The following is an 18,873-nucleotide window of genomic DNA, read 5'->3' on the forward strand; positions in this document are numbered from 1 at the left end:
TGTTGTAGAAATGCTGCTTAATTACAACAACAGCTGTCACAGAAATACAAGAGAAAGGTATCTCAAAGGCCATTTAATCAAAACCCTCATCTTGTTGTGGGATCAAATACATCCAGATTACCCCTGGAAGATGTCTGTCCTTCTCATTCTTAAATTTTTTCCATGACAGAAATACCTTCACATTTTATCACAGTACAGTTCTGCTCTGAAATGTCCACTAAAAACCTAAAATCACATTATATTTTCTGGGTCCATTTTCTCTACCTAGCTGATACCTACCCATTCAAAGGAGGATAGAGGCAAAAATCCCATGTTAAGATTGCTGGTGGTGTCCCAAGAATCAAAAATATATATTCCCACTATTTAAATGGAAATGTAGCAGACATATGAGAAAGGTCATGTCCAGACACACTAATGCCAAAAAGGATCTAAGTGACTAGAAATGGGAAACCATTCCCCACTTCTAAAACTTAACATCAACTTTCCATTTGTTGTAATGGAAGAGTTTGCATTCAGATGTTGAATGTGAATTCTTGCTCTCTTAACCAGGGGAAATGAATCCATTAACCAGATAACAGTAAGCAATAACTACGTAGAGTTACCTTTTGGCACAGGATGTGGAGCAGAATCTTTTTGACCGCAGAAACTTATTGGGATATCCCATTTTTCCACAAAATTCACACTTCAGAAGATCATTTTCAATTTCATCCAGTCCCTCTAAAGAAGGAATGAGAAATAAAGTCAGTTTCAATGACACAAAATTATGTTCACATCTTTCACTTCAAGCAGGCAAAAGATCTGCAAATATTTAACACATTCAATTAAATACTTTGATTAACAGACAATTATGCAAAGCTAAGCAAGTCATAGATTTCATTTTGTCTGTAAAAGATCTTGAGCAAACTGAACCTTAATGAACCTTCAATTAAGTTACTCAATGAACTTAATCAGTTTTTTGTTGAATTTCAAGCCATCCATGAGCAGATCTGCCCTCACACACAGCAAGCAATTAAAAAAGAAGGGCTACATTCCTCATGAATTGGTTCATAAAGAGTTCATTAAGAGAACCAGGCCTTCCACAGACTCTAAATGCAAACTCTCCTGTAATGACATAATGAATTAACCTTGCAAAGTACTTTCTTTGAATAAGCAGCTGCTACAACCAAAAATTCTGAACTTTCAATTCTTAGATGAACTTAAACAAAAACATGTGTTCACAGAATAACTTGTTTTTTCTGGGCCAGCCACAGTTCTCTTTCCATTTCATAGCACACAGAACTGGAAGGGGAAAATGGGCATTTAAACAAAAACTACAAACCTTCTGCAATCATATCCTCAATCTCTGTGTCTGATGAGTTGTCTGCATGTTTTGTGTTCTGCAAGTCTGATTCAACACATACCACACTCATGATCTGACCCTCCACCAGCAATCTCTTCTCTGCAGGCTGTTCCACCAGCAAAGATGAACGACTGACCTAGTGCAATAAAAGCAAAGCAACAGTGAGTAATTAACATTATTCATAACAGTGAATAATTAAAAACAGTATTTGTGACTTAACAGTTGTAACTGAGATGATCAGTTTTTACTTCATATCAATGAAACAAAATTATATTGTGCCAAAGCTCATTTCTCAAACAAATTAAGATTCACTTCCGCTCTGCAGAGTTTGCAATTGTATTTTACAAAGGAAGAAACACATATCTATAGAAATGAAGGAATGGGAAAATGAGACACGTGTTAAATTAGGAAGGCAGGCTTTAAATTGTCAGTTTGTGATTTAAAATTTTCAACAGTAATTCTTATCAGACACAGCACTAATTACACCTAGCCCAGTTAAGAGCTTGCCAGTGCATGAAACAACAAATTCTAACATTTTAGAATTTTAACACTGACTTAGCTCTGAGGTTTAAATTAAGGTATCACTTAAATTGAGGGATTTAGAAGGCAGACAAATGTAAAAAATTTATTCCAAATGGTAACCTAAACTCACTCTCCGTAGTTTTCTCCAGATATAGCCTACTACTCAAGTCACCAATCAGTGGAGAAAAGGTCAAAACCAACATCTGAAACATAATTCAAGATCTAAATATCTACTAGCTACAAATAACATCATTCTTACAAAGAGTTAATTTCAAAGATTAGTAGTAAAAAATTCCTAGACTTACAGGGAATGGCTCCAACCCCTCCTGAATCACAAAGCCTTCGATGACGTGGGTCAGGATCTGGGGTTTAACAATAGCCTGTGGAGGTTTATTTTCTAGGCTGGGAATGCTATTGGGCATAGATGTGCTGTTGCTCCTTGTTGTTGCTGCTGGAAGCAAAAGGGGAGGTGGTGGAATAGACACATGGGAAGGATCAGATGGAGATTTAATTACTGAGGCACTGACTGATGATGTCACTGAAGGCAGTCCCCCATGTTCTGCAAAAAATAAAAAAACATGTTATGTTTTATCACTTATGTCCAACTATTGGCTCAGAATCTGCAAGTAAAAGGTAATAAATCCCCAAGACCCTTATCTGGACCCATCAAACCCTAACACAGTCTCTTCCCTAGGCTTTATAGATTCCACTTATAAAACAAGGTGGCTTATCTCAACAGAATATTCCACAAACACACCCTTCTCATGCAAACATTTTCCTTTACTCAATACCTGCTAACTACAAACATAGTTGGCCATTAATTACTTACACAAATCACAAAACCAAAAGCTACCTTAGCTTGACATTTGTCCTCACCTGACAAAGGATCTTCTGAATTAAGAGCCTCTCCATGGCCCAAGGTAATGGCTGGTGGGGACAAAGTGGGTGGTGTAGGTGTTCTTGCCATGTGGACACAATCTGAGTCCTCGGGCATCTCCCCTTCACACACATTCTCCACTTGGCAAATCTGCATCCAACAAACTATTGCTTTAGAGAGATTTCCATTCTATCTTAACACCTTAAAAGAGTTGCATAAATACAGATTTAAAAATAAATTACCAGTTCAAATATGTTAATCTTTTAACAAAATACTAGTTCCCAAAATGCATACCAAACAATGAACTCTGAGGACATCACAATATCTATGACAGTAAAATTAAAGTATTTTGTTACAAACAGCAATGCCTAAAGAAGCACAGTTCTCCAATCAAACAGAGAACTCAAGTTTTTTGTGTATGGTTTACTGTTATTCTTATTTACACATATATTTGATGTTATTTAAATACATCTGCAAAATGCATGTTTAATGACAAGTCTGCAAATTGTTCTGTCTTATACAGCAGTGTAATCAAGCTGAGTATTTCAGAAGAGCACACCAAGACTATCAAGCATTAGTGGTTATATGAGATTTTAAGGTTTTTCCCTCAAAAATATTAAAATACATTTACATAATTTTCTGACAATCAGTTCAGCAGATTAAAATGTAAAACACCACCATGTCAAAAGCAAGCCTGGCTCCTACTCTTTTGCCCAATTTTTCCATGGAATACCAGAGTTGAGATTATTACCCTTTAAAATATATTAGGAATGAACAGCACACCTCCTTGCTTAACCTGTTGAAGCCTACAAGAGCTGCTGATTCTTTTGCTCAACTTATCTCATTAGCATTTTACCACCAAAACCCAGCAATGCCATCTTAAACATCAGCCACATTTGCATATTATTTTATTTTCCTGTACATCATTTTAATCCAGTGATTGAAGGCAAAACCTTCAATTACAAACTGCAGACATCTGAGACAAACACTGAACCAAATGAAATGGTGGTGATGGGACTTGCCAAAACAGCATCAAAATTCACCTATACTTTTATGAAGAGGATATTTTTAATATTAGTACAAAAGTAATAATCCAGAAACCTATTATCTTATATATCATCTATCATCTTAATAACCTGACATGCACCTTCTACCTAGTATAGATTGATCCCCTACTCAAAATCTGTATGTATTGAGGTAGAAGTCTACAGTCCTCATGTCACATTTACCAAAATTCTTTATGTAAGCATTGTCGTATATTTACTTACTTTTTCCTACTTCAAATACATTGTAATTTCATCAAGAAACAAGATTTTAGATCTCAAATTTACACTTGAACGATTCCTGGTTGATATTCTTGACTGATGATCCATTATAAAAAGCCAGCAAAAAAAAACCCTAACTAAAATATGAAATAGAAGAAAAACGTCTATTGTTTTCTTAAAACTCCGTTCTGTAATCAGTATGTTTCTTGTCCTCTGACTAGCACCTGATTTAGGTCCCTCTGAAGGCAACGGGCCAGAGTCACAGCTCTGGAGAAGACCACGGAAAGAATAAAGGATGCAATGTTACCACTCACCGCTGGAGTTTCAATCGGAACCGACGGCTGCACCTGCAGATTTACTGCGACGGTCTGTGGTGGTGGTAGAGTTTGAAATGGCAGCTGGACCAAAGCCTCTGCAGCAGGAAGTTCTTCCCCAGAAACCAAAGTGTTTTGAACCAAAACCTGGCCCTGGGACAGAATTTCAGGCTGCACTTGCAAAGACTGCACAGACTGCAGGGGCAGCGGTTGTATCTGGGTTGAGGATGCCGAGAGCTGAGGCGGAGCTGCCAGAGGGATGGGAGCGGATTGCACTGCTGGATACTGCTGGTGTGGCGTGGAGGACACGAGCTGCTGGCCCGGGGAAACCAAGCTGGGCGGCTCCACGGCCCCGATGTGCACGGCGGGCGAGGGAGGGAGCGGCAGGTGCGGCGGGAGGCTGAGCCCCTGCGACGGCCGCACGGGGGTGGCAGCAGCCGCCTGGGGAGCGGCCGGCTCGGGCTGCAGAGCCGCCGGCACCAGCGAGCTGGCCTGCGACTGGATAAGGGCTTGGGGGTGAATAATGATGGTGGGTGACTGACTCGGGGAGTGGGACGGCGGCGGGGACACCACCACGGACTGCTGAGCTGACTGGGATGGGGTGGGAGAGAGCGTGAGAGGCGGAGGATGGATGTGGATGGGGGAGCAGTGGGACGGGACGCTGCTGGGAGCCGGGGGCAGCGCGTGGCTCGGGAGGGGCAGGCAGTGCTGCGATGGAGGCGGCTCCTGGCCCGGAGGAGTCTGGAGTGCGATCGGCTGGACTTGCTGCTGCTGCTGCTGCAGGATCAGCTGATGATGGGAAATCTTTGGAGGTGGCGAATGAAGTGGGATCTGCTGATGTTTTACTAGAGAATGAGGTTGCAATGGAGAATATGAAGCTGAGAGAGAAGGGGAAAAAAGTGACCATTAGTGTTTATTTATTCAAGTTCTGAAAATATTATAAAATACCTCAAAAATTATCAGTTTAAAGATCAGCACGATTTTTTTAACACTTCCAATATTTGTTTAAAAATATCTTCTTTGACAGCACACAGAAGACAAGAACAATTTACTAGGGAAGTATTTCAATTTCCAAAGCAAAATGCAGCAATGAATAAATGAATATAACCATACTTTTTACATATATGTACTTTCTATAAAGAAGTATCTAAACATTTATTTTTTGCTGTTAGGTCTAAGATTATTGCTGATCCAGCTTTATTTAAGAATTTCACACAACTTCAAATGGATTTAACCTTTGCTTTGAAACAGACTGGAACAGAAACAATAAGCACAACAGGATTTGCTGATAACTGTTGAGTTAAACTTTAGATAACACTGTGTTAAGAGACTAAATAAAATTCCATAGTTTAGTATAAATTTAAACCATTGAAAGCGTTTGCCTGAACTTGAACACAGCAACTGAGAGGCACAAACCTAAAAATAGTGCAGGTTCCAGAGAAATCACATCACCTTTAAGTGAACCAGTGACTCACCAGTTATTTCTCACAGCACACACATGTATTTTCCTCCACACACAAATCTTTTCTTCCTTTGTCTTGTCCACTTGAAAAATAACTCATTTATGTAGGTTTTTTTTATTTGCTTTGCTGCTAAGGGTGGGGTTTTTTCTTACCAATGTGAGTTTTGAGAGCCTTAGGGTCCAATACCTCCAGAATGTCTGCCTCCAAGTCCCACTCCTTCTCTGAAAGCTGTCATTAAGCCAAGCTACATTCTACAGAATTCAGACCAATTGTCTAGACTGCCATCACTTTTTCAAAATAAGAAAGCTAAGATGCAAATATGCTGCATGCAGTGTAAGTGCCTCTCCAACCAAGTGCAGGTTATTTTGATTTATCTCAATACAAGATGTTAAAATTCTGAGCATTGTTACCTATGGGTTTATAAAAATACTTGATATAAGAACATTCTCATGACACAGAACAACACAGAAAAAAGAAACAAACCACCAATAAAATGGATTTAGATGGGAGCAAGAGGCTTGAAGTGGTTTCAGCCCACATTTTACTGCCCAGGGATGGATGGCATATCCTAACAATCAACATACAGAAAGACCAGGAATGAGAATCATGTTTGTACTGTGACTCAACAGGGTATTGCAGTTGCTATATTGTGCTTGTAATGTGATTTAAGAACATTTCTCCCTCTGCTTAATCAAAATCCTGTGCAACATCCAATACCAGCAAATAACTGAATTTGCTAATAAAATTTGAACTCTGTTCATGTGGAATATCTATAGTAACATGGTCAGAGAGCAGTGAACTCTGGCAGAACTGAGCCATACAAACGAGTTTCCTGTAGCTGCACATTGATCCCACCTGGTGTAATGAGGTGGTGTATGCTGGACGTCCGTGTGACCGGCGTGCTCCGGCACTCTGGAGCGGGGCTCTCGCCTTTCCTATTGCTTTCTGAGGGGTCTGGCTGGCTGCCCTTGGAGCTGCTGGCAGCCTTGCTGGGGCACAGGGACTGACTCTGACTGCTGCTCTTTGGTGGGCCATTCTGGGAACTTGACAACACACCCAGCTTCTGACTGCGCAGCGTCAAGTTCTGAACCTGGGAAACGAGCAAAACATGAAAAGACCCAAACTTTATAAATAGCTATGATAAATATCAGGCAAAAACAGCAAAAAAACCCCTCATTTTGTAATGCTTCTCATCCCATGTGATAACAAGAGGCTAAAAATCTGCATATCAAAGTATCTTTAAAGCCTTAAAATTTAGAGAAGGATAGGGATCTTTATCACTTCAGTGATAAATACGAAAGTATTTTTTTTCCCTTATTGGATTTTTTAAAGCAATGGAAATTGTTAATTAATTTGAATTAAAACTTTCATTTTTTTCTTTTATTGTGTCTTCAAAGTAAGTGACAAAAGGCATCTTAAGCAAAGGCAATTTTATTTTTACAGACATTGGAAAAGTGCAGGGGTCTGTGAGTGAGCTTCCAGACATCAACATAAACCAGAGCCTTGGGTGGTCAATAGGACCAGACTGTTCTCTGCTATCTATGTGCTAAAAAAACTGAGACCTTTGTTTCTATATTAACCTCTAAATTAACCAATATTAACCTCCCTTCTCATCGTGACACCTCCAATATCACATGAAAGAGAAGGCAAAAGGTTTGCTTTCTGAAATGTAAATCAGTCAGGGATCATTTTTACTGAAGTCTGTTATACTACACCCAGATTCTGTATATAATGATCCCAGATCTCCAATCCTACATGCTGAGCTAAAATTTCATTTTCAAGGATAATGCTTACCCTCGTAGCACTCATTTACATCATCCTTTGCATGAAAAAAGAGACTAATTATTATCACCATTCCCTGCGTTGATTACATAATCCCTTCCTCACTCAACAGTTAGTACCTGTGTAATGAACAGCCAGTTTGCATTTCACTTCTCACTGCTCTGTGTCTCCAGGGCACAAACCTAAGACAACAGTGCTTGCTTCTTCCCTGGCATGCAGGGGGCATTTACTGCCCCCTGTCCCAATGAGGACAAACTCTTCAGCACACCCTCTCAGGTAAGGTGACTCAGCTGGAGTTTGGCAGAGACACCCCAGCAGCTCATCTTCTCTCTGGCTGGGGTGAAAGTAAAGCAAGAAAAACTAAAGCACAACACTTCTTTACTTTTCAGTTTTGTCCCACTTGATGGAGCAGACCTTTAGTAAGTTTACACAAGCTCACCTGAGTAGCTGCAGACTGACAGGAAGATGAGGAAGATGAGGAAACAACAGGAATGTCAGACTGGACAGCAGCCACAGTGGTCGCAGGAGTGAAAATAAGCTGTTAAGCAATAAAAAAAAAATGGTGACAGGCTGAAATTTTTAAAATCTGTGGAAGAAATGCAGTAACTTAAAGAGATACATAACTTACACATACTGACGTACAGCTTCTAAGATTTACTTTTTTACTTTTAGATTTATTTAAAGAACTATTTATCATGGTAATTCTAGTAAACAAAGAAAATAATAGAGAAAAGAAACAAAGAAAATAGAATATAATAATGTAAACCAAATATAATAACATATTTGTTCTGCATATTGGGAAAAATCTTTGAGATAAATAAACACATTGTGAACTTTAATACAATCACTTCAGAGGACTTTCTTCCAATACTAGAATTAGTAAAAAAAAAAAGAGAGCAGTCCAATATCTACTATATTCAAGAAAGAGAGCTTAGATCTTCCAACAGGGACAGACCAAAGTCAAACTTTGCAAGGACTGTAATCAAAACTTACCATCTGAGCTCGTAGATACATTTGAGCCTGGCTTGCACTCAGGGTGGGAGAGGTGCTGCCCAGCAACATCGTCTGTTGGGTGATGCTGCTGCTGGTGGTGTTGGAGGTCTGAGAACGGCTTATTATCTGTGCAGGTGTAGGAGAGGTGGAGAGGTTAATCTAAGGAAACAAAAATATTGCTTCTGTCATGGAAATTCCATCACCCTACGGTCTAAAAGCCAGAAAGCCTTTGACAAAAATGGCAGGGGCAGTTGGAATCTCTGAACTGTGAAGATATCAAACATATATTGAGCCGATCATCACAAAATTGGCAAGATAGTATGTTTTTATTCTTAAACTGCAAGCAACCACTTTGCAGTAAATAATAATAAGCAGTTACAAGTATAAACAATGATATGACATCTAAAAAATATGCCTCATAGAAATACACCTTTACTGAGTATGTAGAATGAGATTTCAATATTTTAAGAAAAACACCCGAACTTTAATATTGAAGATCTTTAAATGTTTATATTAACTGCCTGGACTAGTATCTTCTATTATGCAACCTGATCAGGACACTTCTTTGTGCTATCACTTATGAACTTTCAATCCTCATTTCACATGTGCACACTGAAAATGACTGAAGACTAAAACCTTCTCCAATTTCATATTAAATGTTCCTCAAGAATCACTCTTTAGCATCCTCTTAAAAAGAGAAGCTGTTGTGTCTTTGCTTTTTCTTTTTTTCTCTAACCAGTCTAACAGAGTTAAGTGCCCAGCTCTTTTTCATCACTTACTTAAAAGATTTCCTTGAAAAACCCCAGCCCAATTATTTTGTTAGTTTAACATCAGACATCTTAATAGACTTTCCCTCCAAAATTTAATGAATAAATGGATTTACTTCTAACAGCTGTAAGCCAAGCCAAGCTATGAGAGCTTAAAAAAATACACAGTTAAATCACTGAAGCTATGCACTGGACTCATGAACAGCTTGAGGGTGTGATTAATAAGCAGGATGTCTGTAGGACTAACAAATCCTACTTCAGAGAACTCTAAAACTGTACAGAAGAGACTGTGCATGTCTGACAATGGCACTTAAAGAAATACAGCATGAACTGAACACAGAGCCGCTCACAACTGAAACTTGAGCACATGCCTAGAATATGGGAAGTGAAACTGCAAAAAAGATGAATGATAGAAGATGATAAGAATGAATGCTATAAATATTTAATCAGTTTCTTAGATATACGTGAGCACTGACTTGGATTCTTTAGATTTAGTGCTATTTAATCCCTGATACACAGTTATGATTTTCACCTACAGTAGTGCTCTGCATTAAGAAACTAATGTAGAAAATCCAATAAGAAATCATGTAAGAGATGACAGCTCAGGGAGTGATTTCTGCAGGAGTCTGAACAGCCACTGGTGCTTGTGGAGTGAGCAGCTGCCCCTCAGAGCACCAAGAGGGCTCTGGGACTGGGGAAGCCAACACTGGCCACCAACAATCACACACAGCACCCAGCACTTACTACAGAGCCATCACACTTCTGTTCACTTTGTCTATAGTATTAATTTTAACAGTATAAACTGAAATGCCGTTAATATTTTCTGTTTTTCCCTGTAGCCATATAACAACCAAGCAGGGTTGGGAATGGAGGGAGGGCTTGGTGCAGTTACGTACCGAGGTCTGCGACATGCTTGACTGCTGAGTGACACTCCCAGTGGGGGAAGTACATTGCCTCCCACCTGACAGGCTTGCCTAAATAGCAAGAATATTTGTCAAATAGTGAAATCAGAAAGTGCTTAAGTGATGTTCATTTTATCGCATAAACCATCAGAAACAGCCCTCTCTACCTTTACCTTTCTCTGTGTTAACACTAAGATGCTTTACTCAGTGGAAATAGTTTTCAGCAAAGTGCACTCTGCACTATGGAATGTACCTGCAAGGTGCTAAATTCCTTGAAGTCCTACCAAATTCTAGGCATCTCATTCTTTCAGATTAAGACTTGAAGAAAAATGATCAGAGCTAAAGTCTGCAAAACTGCTAATGATGGAGCTAAGTGGTCACCTCACTACCTATGGTGCTCCGAACTTAAAATGTGATATAATAAAAAAACTGTCATTATTAAAAGTCATAATTTTGTTGTGATTAGAATCTTCTAAAAATAAAAAGAAAACTTTATAAATGCTGTAAGGAACAGCCTCATATTCTGGAATGATAATTTACAAATGCACATCTAGTGTTTATCACAGGATGCTATTCCAGCCCTACAGATGAATAACAGGGACAGTGATTTAGGTTTCTGCGTGAAAAGAACAAAAATTTCGCAGTCTTTCCCAACCTGATTTTCTTTGCTCTGTCTCAGTAACTGTATATCCACATAGAAATCCATCACAACAACCAAAAAAAAAAAAAATCAACATATGAAAAAGGTATAGAAGAAAAAGCCAGGAGCAAAAATGAGTCAGTTCAGTTCTGACATACCCCTGAGGTCTTTAACTCCATTTAGCATTTCCCTGTGTAAAATCATTAACAACTACCTCTCTCTGCAAGATCAAATTCTCTATCCAAGTCCAACTGAGGTCAAAGGAAATCTTGCCACTGCTTTAATTCAAAATGGGTCTCCTCCAGGGATCACTGATGTTAAAAGCTGTGTTTCAGATATGAAATGTCATTTACCTCCTACATTTTCCACACTCAGGGTTGAAATTTAATTTTGCCATTACTTGTAATGCAGCCAGATGTGAGGCAAAACACACTAAGATGCCAGATGTCCATTATTTTTTATTTCACTAGGATACAATGCCATTCATTGCTCCCCCCACCAACTTTTAGAGAAAAATCATGGGATGAAGATTGAAGAAGTCTATTTTTAATATTTATTTTATTACTTTTATTTTGATGATTTACATGATGCATTATAATGTATGCAATAAAGCATGGAATGGTTGCCTACTGGAGCATCTATACCACTGGACAAAATCCTCCAAACAGTTTGGAGGATGATACAATTTAAAATAACAACATCATTAAAATATAACAGTGAATTATCACGAGGCATTAAGCTCAGGCACTTAAGCTGTTATTATGTTTTACAATGACTTTAGCCCTGCTCTAGATAATACATAATTCTTTTTTAGCAATCTTCACTCTCACCTGTGGAACAGTTGCCAGACTCTGAAATTGGGTACTGCTTAAGTGCTGCTGCTGCAGAGCAGCAGTCTGCAGCATTAGATGCTGCTGTTGGGCTGCATACATCTGCTGGAGGTACTGAGCAGCTGAGCTAGGAGGACGATGCAAGGCCTGCTGAATAACCTGTGATGAATCAGTAGGTAATTAATTACAATAGCAAAGCACTCACCATGCTGACATGATGTTGAAGCTCACCCTTACAAGGAAATAAAATCAAATAAAGTTTTTCACATTGATTATGTAATACTGAACTTGCTCCCTCATTGTTCTTGACCAAGTCATGGAGTACTGTCAACATTAATATATTCGTATTCCCAAGGACAGCCTGACAATACAGCATCACCCCCAACACATCATCCCAGCCTCTCAGCTGCTTGTCAACACATCCTACATCATGTTCTGCTTTTTGAGAGATCAGTATGTGAGAAAGCCAATTATCAAACACAACAAATGTACAGAGTTCAAGGAGACCTAATTTCAACAACACCTAGAGAGTGCTGGATCCCAAGCAGCACTTATACCCACTCAAACACCTTGGATCTCTCTAGTCAATGTTGGTCAAACAAACAGCTTTATTTTGCAAAGGTTTGGGTTAATAAACTGCACCCCCAGCAAATGGTGAACAAACCAAACTTTCTACCCTAGCATTTCCCCCTTCCTTATTTGGGAGACAGGCCTACCCCTGAGCTATCCTTAAGTGGTCTGAGTAAACATCCAGTAAACATCTCCTAAAAACCAGCCAGCCAGCTATTGAGACAGACAATAGCAATTAAGAATGAAAAGTTAATCCTGTGTAAAGCACTGCACAATGCCTGTGTCTAGAGCTGTGCACAGGACAGAGAGGAAGCCCCCAGAGCCCAGTACCTGCACAGCATGTCTGTCAGAGCCGCTGTAGACGGAGATCTGCGGCAGCGGCGTGCGGGAAGTGGAGGTGGTGGTGACGGTCGTGGTGGATGCAGAACATGTCGTTGTGTTGGGTTCATTCTCCATAGCGGTGCAGCGTTCGTCCAGCCTGGCAGGAGTGACACAGAAATGGTTCAAAAGCAAAGCCAGAACATACTGATTTTAATGCAAAAAAATATGTTTTGCTGTGACAGAAAAAGGGACAATTTTCAAAAGGCAAATTTCACAGAATCACAGAATGGTTTCGGTCAGAGGGACCTTAAAGAGCATCTTGTCCCAACTTGTCCCAGCCCCTGGGACAAGCCCCAGTCACCTTTCAATACAACAGGTTGCTTCAAGCCCCATCCAACCTGGCCTTGAACACTTGCACAGATGGGGCAGCCACAACCTCTATGGGCAATCTGTGCCAGGGCCTCATCAACCCTATAGCAAAGAATGTCTTCTTAATATCTATTCTTAGTTCATAGCATTTGCTATTACTTGATGCAGTCTCTTGAGAGATCTAGTTATAATCTTCTCAGATCCATCAAAAGTAGCAATAAAGAACCAATTTAGGAATACATCAGAGATTTCCAGCCAGTTACACAGGACCAGTACCACCTCCCTCACCCCCACAGCTCAGGACTGAAAACACTGGCTGACCCCGGGCACTGAACAAAACCTGCTCTTGGCAAAAATCACCAGTGAAATGCTCTGTCTGGGGAGAGAGGGAAAGGATACAGGAAAATCCTTTTAACAGCAATACCTCACACAATACAGCAGGAACCAAGGAAGAAACTACCTATTTAAGCACCTCAAATGATCCTCTCCAGTCTTATGAGACTTCCCTCTGCTGCACAGCACAAAATGTCATCTTTATAACTGAAATGAATCACAAACCTCAATATATGTTATGGGGGTGTTTATTGCAGTTTCTTTTTCACTCTTTGTATTATGATTAACAGGAAATCACATAGTAGCTGTTTATTGCTTTCCAAAGGATGCCAAAAAAAGGGAGGGTTGAGAAGATGTGTTTCCTTCTCACCATAAAGAGGGGCTCAGAGAAATAATCAAGAGTGAGCTGCAAAGTACTAGAAAAAAAGCAGCTCTGCCAAGTTCTTAACAAACCACCCATTGGATGCTGCATCAAATGGGAATAGAATCAGGAGTTTCAACTCACAGCTGGAAGCAGAACGGAACAAGGCCAGGCTGCCACTCTCACCTCCCAAAACACGACTACTCTGCAAGCAGAGGGCTGCACATGATGCTGCAGTTCCTGGGGACCTGCAACGACTAAGCTGTAACACATACAGGGTCACCTAAAGTCCTCTTGCCTACCCTTGTACTGGACACTTGCCATTAAAAAAAATTCCTGGTAATCAAGGATGCTTTAAAAGCAGAGATCTGTGCTATTAGAACTGAAGAAAAAAAAAAAGATTTGTTGTTAAAAATGTGGGTCTGTTGTGCATTGTTGATGCCACTTGTGTACCCACATCAGGGCACAAGTTAACACACGTGGGTTCCCACTCCAACTGCAATAAAACCAGCATCATTTCTAAAACCACTTTACATTAATTTCACATAATGAAAAGTGTCTTAAAAAATCCTGTCTCCTCCAGTGAACATTAAAGCTCCCAAAGTATTTATACCTGCAACTTGTTTAGCTAGTTTTTGCAGAGTTATGCAACCAGTTAAATTAGCTTAAAACATCAGATGTCTCATTTCCTTCATTCTTGGCCATGTTTTTGGTGTGCTATAAGCAAGATGTGCAACATATCCCACTTACTAACTATTCCATCACAAGTTTACTCCATGAGACTGTTAATCCTGTGGCTCAAAATTATTTCAAAAATAATAATGTCATTGCTCAGGTTGTTCTCACAAAGTATGTACAATGAAAAAATGATGCACAGTAAGGAGCTCCTAAAGTTTTGCTCAGCATCTCCATCTGTCCTCTGACACCTCACCTCACACAGGAATCAGATGCTAACTTGTAAGAAAATTATTTTTATTAAATGAAGACCTTGCAATGATGTTCCCTGAGCAACTTAAACTCAAAACAATCTCCATAACACAAAGTTTTTAAAACCACTGACATGAAACAACCACTATGCTTTCAAGTGAGCCCAAAATACAAAGTACAACAGAAAACTTGAAAATACCTATTGAAAATATGTATTTATTCAATCAGTAATAGTACAAGATGCTACATAACTTGAAGTTACATTGTGCATAAGGTAACTATGCCAAAGTTTTGTTTCCTTATACTTTTCTTGGTCATAGCAACCACCTTAAGTAAAAGAATATCTGCTGTTCTATAGAAATTAATAAACTATCCTCACAGTGAACACATGAATGTCATTACTCATATTTTGGAAAGTTTTGGGAAATGCCATGGTAATAACAAACCCTGCTGACAACCCACATCCACAACCACAACCATCCACAACCACATGGTTTATTCTTTTTTTTATTTTTTTTTAATTTTTTATTTTCAATTCACAACCTCTCCCTGCAACTTCAAGAGAACAAACCACAAAAAACCCAAACTAAATAAAAATTTCCTCCAAGCCTAACCCCTACAGGCATTCCGGTATTTGACAGAGGGCTCCGAAATAAGAATAAAATAATAATAATAACGAAGGTATGCTCTGTGGGAATACACCCCGCGGCATCCGGAGTATCGGCCCCGCACTGAGGGGCCGCGGAGTCCCCTCAGCGGCCGCTCCCCCGCCAGGCCAGGCTGACCCACCCTCAGCCCCCGCCTCGCCCAGCCCGGCCCCGCCACCGCCCCCTCAGGAGAGCAAAGGCAGGCGGGTGGCAGGGGCCGGCCCGGCGCCGGGGCGCGGTCAGGGCGCGGGTTCCCCGCCCCCGCGGCCCGGCCGGCGCCCCACGGCTGCCGCTGCCCGCGCTCCGCGCTCCCCGCCGGGACACTCGCCTGGGACGCGACGCTCAAGGCGCCGCCGCCGCCGCCGCCGCCATTTTCTCGCCTCCCTCACGGGGGAGGTGCCGCGCGCGCGCGGGGCGCGGGTGCCGCCGCGCACGTGACGGGACCCGCCGCCATGTTGGCGGCGCCCGTGAGGGGCAGGGGCTGAGGGAGAGCGGCGGCGGGGCTGGGGAATTGAAATATGCGGTGTTTTCAGCCCAAATAACCTATCGACCTCCATGTGTAACAAAACAGGGAGCCTCTTTCAAGTGCCTCCTACATTTAGCAGCTGTTGCTCAAACTGTCAGCAGTGCATCCATCCTAATCACGGTGTGAGCATCTCACCTTTCCTTTCTGAAGCTCTGCTTGCTTCCTTCCACCCTTCCTGCCACTGTCCAGCTCAAAGCACTGTGTGAATATGAGTTAGAGTAATTACCTCTGGTCTCTCTTGCATCACGCCTCGTTTTAGCACCTGATACAATATGTAGTATAAGTACAGGAAGCCTGATGATTATGGGAGGTGCCTACAGGCTAAATCGTGACTCCCAAGCCTGAGAGAGTTCAAGAAGTGTCTGCACAATGCACTCAGGAACATGGTGTGGCTGTTCTGTGGAGGGCTAAAAGTTGGACTTGATGATCCTGGTATTTCTCAGGCCATCACCACAGGAACCAGGCTGGGGGATCCCCATGGAAGGGTCGGGGATGTGGGGGCCACATTGAGAGATCCAAGAATAGACTTTTGGAATTCCATTTGGAATGGAAGTCCATTTGCTGCAGACTGTACAGAGAGGTGGTGGAGTCCTCATCCCTGGAGGTGTACAAGGAACAACTGGACATGACATTCAGTGCTCTGTTCTGCTTGACAAGGATTGATCAAAAGTTGGGACTCAATGCTTGGAGGTCTTTTCCAGCCTAATTGATTATTTGGTTCTAACAAGGGGGTGTGTGGAAATTGCTAGATATCTAGCAGCTATTTGGGATAGCTAAGTTCTTTGCAAAGAGACTCAGCAAGTGTGTAACAAAACTCAAATACCTGCCAAGGCATTAGAGATGAGCTTAAACTGTTGACAGGTAAAGCAGTTGCACTGAGCACAGGTGGGATGCCTGTGACAAGTAGTGACAATTCCACAAGTCTAATGAGATGTCTCATTTCTATAAAATATGACATAATTCAACAGGAAAAAATGGGAATTTTCACAGGTTAAAAATGAAGGTGTAGGGAAAATGATGACCTATTTTGAAATATTCTTGGAAATCTTCTAAGAAACAGAAAATGTCTTGGAATTCTTGGTCAATATAAAGTTGAGTTCAGATATACCAAGGTACGTCTCTTGTACAAATGGAATCTAAGACTCTGTGGATGCTGGGTGGAGCAAATAACTTTTCTGCTTAATACCACAACCACTGCAGTAAAGTCAGGTAGCAGGACAAAAAATTGGTACCTTGTAACCATAATCAAGGTAAACAGGAAATAAGGGTTTAAGTTTTTATCACAATCATAAGGAAGAACCAAGTGTGTTGACTGGAAAATGAAGATCTCAAGTAACAAAAAGCTGAACTCCATGATGCTCCAACACAAGCACCCAGACCTGGTGCTGACTGGAGGAGGCAGTGGGGAAAAGGAATTGTTTTGCCAGAATTGAAGAAACCAAAGATTCTTATTTTCTTAGGACTGCTGGAAGATCAGTCTGTTCAGGAAGTCCTGGGCAGCAAATGCATGTTGTCAAAAAAGCCATTGATGTTAAAAAGATAAAGCTGGCAGCAAATACTGCTTGCAGTGATAAGGTTGCTTATGATTCTCAGCTTTAATAAAATACCTTTTGTTGACCACCCTGCTTCACCCCCCTAGTTGAAACACATCCTTCATGTTACTTTCTTTAAAAATCTCTCAGCCATTTGATAAAAGAGAATTGAAGCTTTGCCTGAAATGAACACATTGTGCACATTGCAGCAAGTTTTCAGAATTCCCACAGAAAACACTTTGGTCAGCAATCTTTGCAAGAAATGCATTGCCATCACTTCTGAACAGCTCCTGTTGCCCCTCAGCTCTGTGCTGGTTGCTAAAGCACAGCGTGCTGCTTTTGCCATGGATTTGTGTTAAAATCCTGAATTTTCTGTCAGCTCCCAAATTGAGTTGGCAGCAACCAATGGAGGAGTCATGGTGTGAACGGATTGCCAAGGTGCAGTTAGATGTGTCCAGTGCTGTTTTTCCTAATGCTGGGATGGGTTTGGTTTTATATAACAGTTCAGATGGAGAGCCTGGTCCATAGCTGGACAGCATCTGCTTCCTAAGAACTACCACTATGGGCATCTCTGGTTCAGAACAAGGACAATTGCAGAATGTCCCATAGGCAGGGACACCTTCCACTAGACCAGGTTGCTCCAAGCCCTCTCCAACCTGGTGAATCTGGGACACTTCCAGGGATGGGGCAGCTACAGCTTCTCTGGGTAATGTGTGTCAGGGTTTCATCACTGTCACAGGGAAGAATTCTCTCTTTAAATTTAAAGCCATTTTTTCTTGTTCTGTCACTCCATGCCGTTGTCCAAGTCCCTCATCGGCTCTCTGGAGACACCTTTAGGCACTGGGGGGGGGCTCTAAGGTTTCCCTGGAGCCTTGCTGTCTCTAGGCTGAACAACCTCTCAGCCTGTCTCCAAAGCAGAGAAGTTCCGATTTCTTGGACCCTCTCCTTTGCCTCCTCTGGACTCGCTCCAGCAGCAAAAAATTCTTCTTCTGTTGATGGGCCAGACCTCAGAGCAGGACCACGGCACTGCAGGCGCTCAGTATTAGCTGGAGAATCCCCTGCTGCCCACGCTGCTGGGGATAGCCCCATCGGTACTTGGGTAGAACAACTTTTCCTCCTTAGCTCGCTATCACGGCAGGCACCCGCGGCTGAAGCATCCCACAGCCCGCATCCAGCATCCAGCATCCAGCTCCTCTCCCGCCGCGCCGGCGCCACAGCCGCCCGAAGCCCCGCCATGCTTCGCGCTGGGCCGTACCAAGTGTGGGTGGGGGAGTGACACACAGCGCGGTGTCGCCCCCGTTCCGGATGCGGCGGCGGGAGCGCAGGGACCTGCGTGCGCGCTCGCACCCGTCTGACCGGGAGCGGCCGCTGCGTGGGCTCCGCTACGGGGCTGCCGGTTACCTGGGTGCCGCCGCCGCCGCTGCCCCCCCTCTGTAGCGGCGTGGAGCATCCCGCTCCACAGGTGTGGAGTCCCGTCGGAGAGAGCCCATGTAGAGCGCGGGGGGACGTGCACGGGACTGACACCCGCATTCCAGAGCGGCAGAGCTGCTGCCCAGCCGCTTTCGGGGCGGCTTCTCCGCCCCTCCGGGGGAA

The 18,873-nt window shown here is 42.0% G+C and overlaps 1 protein-coding gene across 6 annotated transcripts in view; it reads right to left on the reverse strand.

The window, feature by feature from the left end:
* PHC3 (polyhomeotic homolog 3) overlaps nt 1–15,606 on the reverse strand; it is a 28,402-nt gene extending 12,796 nt beyond the window's left edge. For 3 of the 6 annotated variants that reach the window (XR_008841216.1, XM_056499235.1, XM_056499234.1), the window contains exons 1-11: nt 12,595–12,859; nt 11,695–11,853; nt 10,219–10,296; nt 8,556–8,714; nt 8,002–8,100; nt 6,636–6,870; nt 4,318–5,195; nt 2,738–2,888; nt 2,167–2,420; nt 1,319–1,475; nt 603–717 (exon numbers count right to left, since the gene is read on the reverse strand). Coding sequence is in view for 5 of the 6 variants with exons in the window: in XM_056499235.1 (XP_056355210.1) it covers nt 603–717; nt 1,319–1,475; nt 2,167–2,420; nt 2,738–2,888; nt 4,318–5,195; nt 6,636–6,870; nt 8,002–8,100; nt 8,556–8,714; nt 10,219–10,296; nt 11,695–11,853; nt 12,595–12,720 (2,411 nt within the window). In the remaining variant the exon portion in view is untranslated. The other 3 variants (XM_056499232.1, XM_056499231.1, XM_056499233.1) reach the window with 3 other exon arrangements.
* Between the last annotated feature and the right edge of the window lie 3,267 nt (nt 15,607–18,873).

Source organism: Oenanthe melanoleuca, chromosome 9, assembly GCF_029582105.1.
Source record: "Oenanthe melanoleuca isolate GR-GAL-2019-014 chromosome 9, OMel1.0, whole genome shotgun sequence".
Classification (NCBI taxonomy): domain Eukaryota; kingdom Metazoa; phylum Chordata; class Aves; order Passeriformes; family Muscicapidae; genus Oenanthe; species Oenanthe melanoleuca.